This window comes from Strigops habroptila, chromosome 3 (assembly GCF_004027225.2).
Source record: "Strigops habroptila isolate Jane chromosome 3, bStrHab1.2.pri, whole genome shotgun sequence".
Classification (NCBI taxonomy): domain Eukaryota; kingdom Metazoa; phylum Chordata; class Aves; order Psittaciformes; family Psittacidae; genus Strigops; species Strigops habroptila.
The window spans coordinates 19,951,766-19,962,525 of record NC_044279.2 but is presented as its reverse complement, the minus strand read 5'-3'; the positions used below and the strand labels follow the sequence as shown (position 1 = coordinate 19,962,525).

The 10,760-nt window shown below is 49.6% G+C and overlaps 1 protein-coding gene across 1 annotated transcript; it reads left to right on the top strand.

Moving 5' to 3' along the window:
• Positions 1-3,267: 3,267 nt before the first annotated feature.
• On the top strand, positions 3,268-8,096 carry PIM3 (Pim-3 proto-oncogene, serine/threonine kinase). Its single transcript, XM_030479742.1, has 6 exons — positions 3,268-3,826; positions 4,126-4,235; positions 4,374-4,424; positions 4,680-5,043; positions 6,291-6,467; positions 6,611-8,096. The coding sequence occupies exons 1-6, from the start codon at positions 3,742-3,744 to the stop codon at positions 6,793-6,795; spliced, it is 972 nt and encodes a 323-aa protein (XP_030335602.1). The 5' UTR covers positions 3,268-3,741; the 3' UTR covers positions 6,796-8,096.
• The last annotated feature ends 2,664 nt before the right edge of the window (positions 8,097-10,760 follow it).

Sequence of the window (10,760 nt, the reverse complement as noted above, 5' to 3'; positions counted from 1 at the left end):
GTGCCACATCAAACTTTGAACTGGGCTCCACACAGACATTAAAAGGCAGCCTGAAGGTGGTACTGCCCCTGTGCTGCAAGCAGAAACTCCCATGGATCTTCCATATTTTCTGTGTCTGACAAACTCATGCCTGCTCAGGGACTGTTGCACAGAAAAATGATTTGTACATCAAAGAACAAACTGGCATCCTACCCGTGAATGATTTTCCATTTATAGTTGCAAAGCCACTGCTAAAGAGGCCAAAACTAGTTTATAAAATATTTCTGCAACTATAATTGTTTAGGACCACTGAACTGCATGTTCCAAGCCAGATCAAAAGGAGCACCACAAACCCATGAAAGGCTTATGTGTAAAGACAGAGTAAATTCCATGTCTGGGATCCATCTATAATTCTGTCAAACCAAGAGCCCTTGTAGCTGTATACAAATGAAATGTCTGTCTGCCAAAATTAAGCGAACGAAGAACAAATACCCCCTTATCATTTTTTTTACAGTATTTACCTTGTTTTCTTTAATGTTAAATATAAAATACCCTTCCTTTTCCACTGTTGTGAAAATACAAATAAAAATCAGAAGTTATACCAATACCAGACATTGATCGTGGTCTTCTTTTTAGATTACCATTTTTCTTCAAATGTAGATGTGTAAAGCCATGCTGTACTCTTTAGACTCAAAGTACTAAAGCTGACACAACTGAAGTTGCAACTGAAAGTCAAGGAGATTTTGAGAAAACTGTATTATTTTCTTGAAGAGGTTCAAGGCAGGTACCATAGACTGACAACACAGAGATGGATTTCAGAAATTGCAAATGCAGTTGGAATGAAAAGGCCTGATGCTTTTACATTTGCACACTAGTGATACATGTGTGATTTTTCACACTTAACCATGTAAAAAAGCAGAAATTAGTAACTACTTGTAGTGCTAATTCCCTAAATAATTAGCACTTATGAATATTAATATTTAATGCCAGTTTTCTCCATTAAAATATTTACTATTTCAATAACCAGACATCTTATTTTAGAAGTGAGAAACACTTCATCTCCATTTACAACAATACTCATAACAAATCACTGACATGGATTATAGCAAAAGGCAAATACAGCAAAATTCTTTAAAATAAACCTGGAACATGTATTGTGAGATCATAAAATCTTCCTACTGCTTGTACCTATTTACATTTCAGCAGCAATAAACATACGTACAGCATGCACTTGACATTATCTGGAGAAACTTGCTGAAAACTTAATGTGATTAAAAATAGCCAAAAGACAGGATATCAAATACTAAGGAAAAAAAGAATAGCTTTCTTGCTGCTTTATCTGATAAATCCAAATCATTAGCTTGCAGGGGAAAAAACAAAAGTGTAAACATAAAACCTCCCAAATCCTTCAGCTGCTCAATAAACTGAATGGTTTAGTTTGGTTCCTCTACAAATACCATGGTCTCTACAAGAAAGAGTAACTTTTATAGCCCAACTGATCTAGCTTCAAAAAAACCCCACATACTGGGACATGAAGGGTTGAAACTGTGCCTGAAAACTTGACCTTTACGTCAGCTGGTCTAATCTAATAAAAGATATTACCTCTCCCTAAAAGTCCTTGCTTTGTTTATAGGCATGACTGCCTGAGATTACAGCACTACTATTATCAGACAATGCCAACTGCAAGGCTCTCCCAGTGCCCAGGGTAGGAAGGACTGCCAACTCTTCAAGTGATCGTCCAAAAATACCCTCACATTAGGGATCCCCGTGCAGAACCGGCATCTCCAACTTCACTGTTTTCAACTGAGGGGCCATGAGACACTGCCATTATGTACCCTGGACTGTGATGCTGCCAAAAGGGTGGCAGTGCCCAGGACTGCAGTGCTGTCAAAGAGATGGCCATGCGGGGATGAGGTGCAGAGTGCTGCTGTTCCCTACAAACATTGTGGTGTTCCCGGCTGAGCTTCAGCCTCGTGCATATGCACGGCATTTCTCCGCTTGTGTGCACCTCGGCAGGACGCTAAGTAACTGCCACAGCAGTTACCGAGACACCCACCCAGCACTAAGTAATTTCTAAGCCAGTTGCCCACAGATTTTGGGGGCAGGCATTCGGCAAGATACCCTGGGTGCACTCAGGCCTCCCTCTCCCAGCTGCCTGGGCCTTCCCTCAGGCAAGGCCGGGGCCAAGGGCCTCACAGCGGCAGCGCCCCAGCACGCGTTACCGGCTCCCCGGCACCGCTGCCGGCCGGACACCTCCGGGGAGGGGGCGGCCGCCCCGGCAGCCGCAGCGCGCCCCGATTCCTGTTGATGCAGCGCCCCCTGCGGGGCGGGCTCAGGCGCCGCGGGCCCACGCAGGGGCTGGGCCGGGGAAGGGGAACGGCTTCGTGTCCTTTCCCGGCGCGGCGCTCGGGCGGAACGGGGGAGGAGAGGGAGGGAAGCCCTCAGCTCCTCCGAGGCGCGCCGGCGGAGCACCGGCGCCCGCCGGCGCGCCGCAGCGGCCCCGCGGGGCTTCCGCACAGGGAAGCTGACCGACAGAAACAGGCGCGGAGGGTGGGCGCCCGGCGTCCTCCGGCGGTGGCACGCCGCTGGGCCGCACCGAGAGGGGAGGCGAAGGAGGGGCGGGGGAAGCGCGCCACGCGTTACGTCGGCGAGCACCGGCCTTCTGAGTAAGCGGGCTTTGACACGCCGCGCCGGGGGCTGCCAGCGCCGCAGACCGGCATACCCCGGCGATGGCGATGGCGGTGGCGGTGGCCCCGCCGCAGTGAGTCGCCTAGCCTCGCCTGGCCTGCCCGTGCCCTGCCCTGCCCTGTCCGCCGTGGCGCGAAACGGAGCGGGGCGACCTTCCCGCAGCCGTGGGGCGGAGCCGGGCAGTGCCGCGCGCGCCGCGGCATTCCCGCCCTAGCCGGCTGGCCCTGCTCTTCGCATGCAAATGAGGCCCCTCCTCATTGGCCCCGCCGGCAGCCCTTTCAAAAGGGGAGCCGCGATTGGCCGCGCGGGGCTGCTCACGCAAAGGGAAGAATCTCCCCCGCCCCCCCGCCCTTTTTTTTTTTTTTTTTTTTTTTCGCTCTAATGTGTGATGCGCACCTCAGACAGTCTGTAACGCTGCGCGCCGGTTACTACAAATAAGTAGTTCCCAGCCCCCCCCCCGTCTTCCCCCCTGTCCGCCCGCACGAAGGGGCGGGACAGGAGGCTGCAGTCACGACCGCCGCACCGCAGGCGCCCCGGAGCAGAGGGGAGGGAGCCGGCTGTGGCGGCGGGGAGAGGTGTCCCCCCCCCCCCCCCGTACCCCGCGGAGGGATATCTTGGGTGCGCTCGCCGCGCTCTGCCCGCACCAAAACATTGGGAGTTAAGAGGCGGCTCGGCGGCGCCGCCGGCTCAGACGCGCGCGGCTCCACTGCGGCGCCCAGCCCGCTCTCCGCCGCCGCGGCCCCCGCAGGGGCGGGCTCCGAGCGCACCCGACTGCCTCCGCCAAGCGCTGCTGCTGCCGCTGCTGCCTGCGCGCCGCGAGCGGCTCTCGCCCGTTGGGAGCGGCGCCCGCTCCAACAGCCTTTCGCCGGAGGAATTAGTGCGGCTGCCGCGTGGACCCGCGTCGTTGGGGACCCCCGAGGATTCCGTCGGTGCCCGTGCCCGGCCGAGGAAACAGCCGCGCGGAGAGTCTCAGCGGCACGCCGGCCCCGCGGGGAGCAGAACCGCGCCGGGAGGACGCCGGCGGTGCCGCCGCGGAGAACCCGCCGTTCCCTCCCCCCCTCCCTCTTTCGGAAGATGTTGCTCTCCAAGTTTGGCTCGCTGGCTCACATTTGCAGCCCCACCAGCATGGACCACTTGCCCGTGAAGATCCTCCAGCCAGGTACGGCGGGACCGGCGCCGGGGTCTCCCCTGCGAGTGCGGAGCGGCCCCGCATTACCGGGTGCTGGGGCCGGCGCCTCGCTGTCCCCGGAACTTCGGGTGCCCTTTAAATTGAAGATTTTTCTTTTTTTTTTTTTTTTTTTTTTTTAATTTAGTACCAAAAAAAAAAAAGCTTTGGGCAGAACTAGGGCAGCGCGCATAATACGCGCCCAGTGGGCATTTTTATTACTATTCAATTCCTGGCGTAGCGCGTCGGGGCTGCGGGCACTAACGCGGTGCGTTTTCCTCTCGTTTCCCCAGTGAAAGTGGAGAAGGAGCCGTTTGACAAAGTCTACCAGGTGGGCTCCGTGCTGGGCAGCGGGGGCTTCGGCACCGTTTACGCGGGCAGCAGGATCGCCGACGGTTTGCCGGTGAGCCGCGGGACGGGCGGACGCGGGGGGGGTGGCCGTGGGATGGCGGCCGGCGGGAGCGCGGCGCGGGGGGCTGCGGGCGCAGGCGGTGCCCTCCCGGCCGCCGCTCACGCGCCTCTTTTCCTCCGCGCTCCGCAGGTCGCCGTGAAGCATGTGGTGAAGGAGAGGGTGACCGACTGGGGCACGATTGTAAGTACCGGGATGAGGAAGGGGCTGCGGGCGCGCTGCGGGGCTCCGGCGCGGCGGGGCTATTGTGTGGGCGGCGGGGCCCGCCCCGCTGGCGCGGCCTCTGCGTCGGGAGGGAATTTGGCGGGGGTTTGCCGCCGCAGCGCCGCGCCCGCCCCTCGGACTGCGGCAGCGGCGGAGGGGGCCCGCCGACCGCGCCCTCCCCCCGCCCCTCCGCCCTCCCCCGCCCCGCTGACCCGCGCCCCCTTCTCTGTCCAGAGCGGGGTCATGGTGCCCCTGGAGATCGTCCTCTTGAAGAAGGTGGGCTCCGGCTTCCGAGGGGTCATCAAGCTGCTGGACTGGTACGAGCGGCCCGACGGCTATCTGATCATCATGGAGCGGCCCGAGCTGGTGAAGGACCTCTTCGACTTCATCACGGAGAAGGGTGCTCTGGACGAGGAGGCGGCCCGCGGGTTCTTCCGGCAGGTGCTGGAGGCTGTGCGCCACTGCTACGGCTGCGGCGTGGTGCACCGGGACATAAAGGACGAGAACCTCCTGGTTGACCTCAGGACAGGCGAGCTGAAGCTGATCGACTTCGGCTCGGGGGCCCTCCTCAGGGACACAGTCTATACCGACTTCGACGGTACGTGACCACCCCCCTCAGCCCCCGGGGCAGCGCGGGTTGGGGCAGACCCCTGCCACCCTCCCGCCCGGGTGATGCCCTCCCCGCAGCTGCCGTTTTTCCCACTCCAGGCACACAGCGGTAGCGAGCCCTGAGGCTGACGCAGGGGTTCATATCGGGTCTATCGGTAATGGAAACCTTTGGACTCGAAGCAGCTTAGGGGTGTTCAGTTGCGTAGGGAAGAAGCGATTCCAGGCAGTGACGCAGCAGTTTATGTTTCTCTGTCTTGGAAAAAACGATTTTTTTTTTTTTTTTTTTCCTAGAGGGCGATCTGTTTACACAGAGGCTCTGCCAGTGTCAGATGTTTCCATGTGTGGATATGCAGTTTTTATATGCGTCGCTTTTTTTAACTTGAAGCGGTAGCTCCCCCCTCCCTTTCCACTAGTGTCTTGGAAATCCCGCATTGCAGATTTTAAAGCGAAGGGGATACATATGCTCCCTGGAAAAGCCGGGATGTGAGCTTTGGAGCCCACCTCAGCGCTTTGGAGGGGGAAAGGCTGGAAATAAGCCAGTGTGTGACAGAGGGAGTGTTTCCCCCAGCCCTGCTGTAACGGGGGACTTTTTTCCTCCCTACCTCCCCTCCTCCTCACCAGCTGCCACACTCACATCTGTTTGTTGTGAAACCCGAAGCCCCCACCGCACGTCACGTCACCCAGCTCCCGGTTCTGTTTCATACCCGGGGAGCAGCGGGCACCGGGGCAGAGTCAGTGAAGGAGGGTGGCGGGGGGAGAGCTTATAAATGTAGAAATGGTAAGCGGCCCTATTTTGTTTACCGGCTTGCGGAATTGGATAAAGCGGATTAGCCTGGTGTCACACGGGCAGAGCGGGGTTTCACCTCCCCTCCCTGCCCGCCAGCCCCCTTTGTCCTTTTGTGTCTATTTTTGGTGCGATGCTGCAGACGCCACGTGGTCAGTGAGAGGAGCTGCCTCGGTAAACAGTCAGCTGATGGGCTGCACTGGGCCCTGCAGCGGATAGCACGACCGGATGGGCCAAGTCTGGTGGTGGTGTAACCCCGCGGGTGACCTGACGTTACACTGCTAATGGCTTTGGAACATGAGAAATCTAAAGCTTTTTTCTTTTTTTTTTTTTTTTTAACTACCACATGATAAGCTTATGAATTTAATTTTATCGCTGCTAGAATGATCTGAACAATGGGGAAACACTCTAAATGTTGACTTACATTTTTCTCTTTTTCCTCCTGCTTTTAGGAACAAGAGTATACAGCCCTCCAGAGTGGATCAGATACCACAGATACCATGGGAGGTCAGCAACAGTATGGTCTCTGGGAGTTCTGCTGTATGATATGGTTTGCGGAGACATCCCTTTTGAGCAAGATGAAGAAATCTTGAGGGGACGATTATACTTCAGGAGAAGAATTTCACCTGGTGAGTTGACCCCTGTACAAGCGAAGTCTTTTTTTTCTTCTAATAGAAGACCTTTGACCTTGCATGGGTGGACTCCTTTCTTTAGCATTTTCTTTCTGCTTTCCTAGTCTAAAATTGCCTTTTCTTGGTTTTTTTTGTTACAGAATGTCAACAGCTGATCAAATGGTGCCTTTCACTGAGGCCTTCAGACAGACCAACACTTGAGCAAATTTTTGACCATCAATGGATGCACAAATCTGAAGTAGTGAAGTCTGAGGACTGTGACATAAGGCTACGGACCCTTGATACTGATGTGTCTAGCACAAGTTCAAGTAATGAGAGTCTGTGAATTACTAAGGACCTCGCACTGGGAGGGGAGCTACAAGCAGAAAGACCACAGTGCTGCTGCCAATACTTAGGAGGGGCTAGAAAAATGCATTCATTATTCTGTAGTTGAATCTTTGTCTGAGGGACTTGATTTTATTTTCCCCCTTTGCTGGTTTCTGCTTTGGAATGAGAGATTTCCTTTGGAAACGCTGATGTTTGGGAGATGCAGGCCAGTACTTAGTCAAAGACTGACCTTATTAAGAAAGCAGTGACCTCTTGAATACATGGTAAACTTTTTTGCTCTCATAGAGCCTGGACTAGATTTTATTTGCTTTTGAGTGCCTTTTTGAAAGCTGCTTCAGTGGGACTTTCTTTTTTGAGCTGTGTATGTCCAAAGAAGATCCAGTTCATTATAGGAATTTGCTCCCTTTAGACTCAGTGCTGGAGGAAGCAGCTCCTATGATGCATTGGAGAACATGTTCGGTGATTGAATGAAGTAGTCCCATCCACTGGTGATGGAATACTTGAACACAGACATTTCACTCCTGCCCCCCCGCCCTGGTCCTTTTCCAAATCCAACCCACCTCTGCTGCTCAAAATATTTCCTATAGCCTGCACAGAAATATGAACAGGTATATCAGCTTTTATTATCAGAAACATTTTCTCATGTTTCCTTTAATCATCTCTACCATTGGGCATGAGAAGCCCCTTTCTCAACTCCCCCTGGCCTTTTGTCACCCTGCGAGTCTTAAAGTATGTATGGGCATGTTGAATGCACAATCAATGCAATATTCAAGGACTTTTTTTTCCATACCTGTATAATGTGTTTATGTAAACTCATTTTTTCCCATGTACTATACAGTTATTTATTGTTTGGAATTTAGAAGACCTCCCACAGGTTTCAGCTGTGGCTATTTATTTGGTTAATTTATTCGGTTAGAGTTATTCAACACTGTGCTTTCCCCTCCTTCTCCCCATGGGAATTCTAGTGGTTTGCCCATGGCACTTTTTTTCTGCATTCCTGTCAACTTTTGTTTAAAAAAAAAAAAAAAAAAAAAAGGACAAAAGAAAAAAAGGACAAAAAAAATTTTCTGACCTTATCAATTTTTGTTGGAAGATGGAAAATTGTTGTACAAAGTCTTAATTTAAGGGAAATAGAATGACTTTTTAAAGTTAGTCAGTATGCCTTTTGTCTGGTATTATTGTACCAGAAATGTAAAGTAATGCTGTTTGGAAGGATTTTAAATTATTGACATTGTACAGTCTCCGTGCATTGGCTCTGGAAGGTAGAGTGGCAGAGTCATAAACCTTAATTTATTTTAATAGCTGTGTTTCTGTGATCTGGTTGCATTTATGCAGCTTGGATTTGGATTTTTTTTTTTTTTTTTTTTTTTCTGTTTAACAGTGTGAAATGTATGGAGATCATATTTTTTATACAGGTATTTCAATTAAACTTTTTTTGTATATAACAGTTCTGTGTTTGTGTGCTCACTTTTACCTTCACTGTTACTCTTGATACCAGCTGGGGAACATGTATTCTCTTGCTGTCTCTAGCTTGTAAAGGCCTGCAGTTAATACGTCTATGCCATTAAGTAGTGACCGTTTTGGAAGAATTAAACAATCCCTCATCTTGACTGTATCTACTCCATCACTGTCTTTGGTGTGATCCGGAGATAGCGTACAATACAACAACACATAGAAGGGAATTCGCCAGTAATGGGAGGAGAGGGGGTAGCTCTGTAAACACTGAATAACTGAAATGTCACTGTACTTGTTGCCCTTAAATACAAGAAGGAAGGATTTTTAATTTTTTTTTTTTTTTTTTTTTTTTTTTAGTTGCAGTTGGTAATTGTTCACAGTTGACATGTTTACTTTCCATTACATTTGGCTTCCTTCTTCCTGCTTACCCGTTCCTCCTGGGGAGTGCACAGGGATTTCCTGTGCCCTTGCAGGAAAGGGGCAGCATCCTTGGAGAGCAGGGTGACTCTTTTTCTTCAGCTCCCTTAGATTATTAGAAAAGACTCCCTGTGTCACTGTAAAGTTGGGGGAAACACATGCCTTTCTCATCCATAGCAAAGGGCAAGAGAAATGTCCATTTTAGTATGTTGGGGGTAGAGTTTTGCAGATTCATCCTACTTTCTCTGTAGCTAGAGACTGACCTGGCTGGGTCCTTTTATGGGCGTGATGCCTGTTACTAGGTTTAACTACCACAGAGGGATCTACAAAGTACATTTAGTGCTGTGTTCGGTCATTAAAGGTGCTTTGTAGTAGTCACAGCAAAGGGCGAGGCTTAGAATCTGTTGGGTTTATGTTATTTCCTGTTCTGGAGATGTTTCTGCCAGCTCATCTACTATTTTGGATCCCTGTGGGGAATATCTCACTTGCGGACATCACATCAAGCTCCTGATGCTAACTAGTTTGGACACAAAATGCTGCTGAATAGCAGGAGGTAAAGCAGAAGGGAAAAGACCATTTTTTGTGCTTGCAGTTTTCTGATGACATGGGGAGAAGGTGCATAGGTTTTTCTTGGCCATATAAAGGAAGTTCAAATTACTTTTTGTCAGAGAGAAAAAAGACAAAACAAAATCAACTGCAGTTGTGTCGATCATTTTGGCTGTTTTCTGGTTTTGTTTGTTTTTCATTTTAGACTTGTTTCTCCAGTTTCTAATCAAAATCTGTACATATGCTACACCTAGTCCGTGGGAAACACATATACATGAAAATCCCTATTGTTGAACTCCATGAAATAAAAGGTTTTGCACTTAATTTAAGTGTAATTTAATTTAATCTTAAATTTGCTTGAGAAAATCACTCAATCCTGCCCTAACAGAAGAACACTTAGAAGTGAAGATTGGGAGTTTTGCTTTGGAATGGGAGGTTTCTTTGGCTTAAGAGGAGGGACAAGGGTAAAGCTACAGGAGAGATGATCCCAGTGCCTAGCGCAGTTCTTCAGGGAAGCATGTTTCTAACCACAAGTGGTCCCTGGAGAAATTCCAGTAGCTGATGATAATTAACATCTTCCACTCCAGTGGCTTCGCATGCTCGCAGCTGTTGAGAGGGGTGGTAGTGAGGCCATTCGGGTGAGCTTCAAAGGGCTACCAGAAAAGCGGTTCTAAAAATACATTTGTAAAGCTATTGTTGGTGGCTGAACTGGGGACTTTCAACATTTCTACAGGAGCCTATGTTACTTTCCTTAGCTTCATAGAGAATTACTGTTGAAGCAGTCTGTTTTGAAACATAAAAACTAGATTTTCACCTTCTGCTACTGAGGCAAAATGCATTAAAAGGATAAAGGTCAAAAGGACACGGGTGCGAGTGCTGACTCCCCTCTGGGATTAGCTCAACATAAAAGGTGCGCTTTCAGTACTGCGCAGGCAGGTTTAGTTGTGAAACTCCCCTGCACACTAATAGAAGCCACGTGGCTGAAACACCATATACCGAAAGTAATGATTTGTAAAAATAGCTTTTCATTACAGCTGAACGTCGGAAAATGATGTGTTAATATAGTTCCATTAGCTGAGTGTTACTGCCAAAATGAGCAAGTCAGTGACAGCTCTTGGTTTCTCCTGCACTTCTATCTGGTATTTTAATATCGTTAAATGTTACTTCTCTGGGATCCTCCTCTTCATACTCTCTCCACACTAGGTTGGTTTTCAACAGCACAAAGCTTGAAAAGTAGAATTCAGCAGATCAGAGTACTACAGTCACAGCCTGTTTTAACCTCGACAAATTGATTTAGCAGTGGTTATACCTGTGCACGTATGTATGCTACTGGCTTCATAACAGGTGTATGAAATATATTCTAATGCTGAAAGATCCTTAACAATGTAGTATTTTGTGTAATTCATATCTTTAATAAAACTCACTCTCCTGTGTGCATAAGCATATGCTTGCTTCTTTCTCTTTTTTTTTTTTTTAAATTTTAGTTAACTAAGTTTATATTTACTGAAGCCCTTTGAACAAAACTATCAGAGGGATGTTAGAAAG

Excerpts from the sequence above, each read along its gene's own strand:
- PIM3 (XM_030479742.1), top strand. The coding sequence starts at position 3,742 with ATGTTGCTCTCCAAGTTTGGCTCGCTGGCTCACATTTGCAGCCCCACC. Across the intron at positions 4,425-4,679 it reads TGACCGACTGGGGCACGATT|AGCGGGGTCATGGTGCCCCT; the intron begins GTAAGTACCGGG and ends TTCTCTGTCCAG. Across the intron at positions 6,468-6,610 it reads CAGGAGAAGAATTTCACCTG|AATGTCAACAGCTGATCAAA; the intron begins GTGAGTTGACCC and ends TTTTTGTTACAG.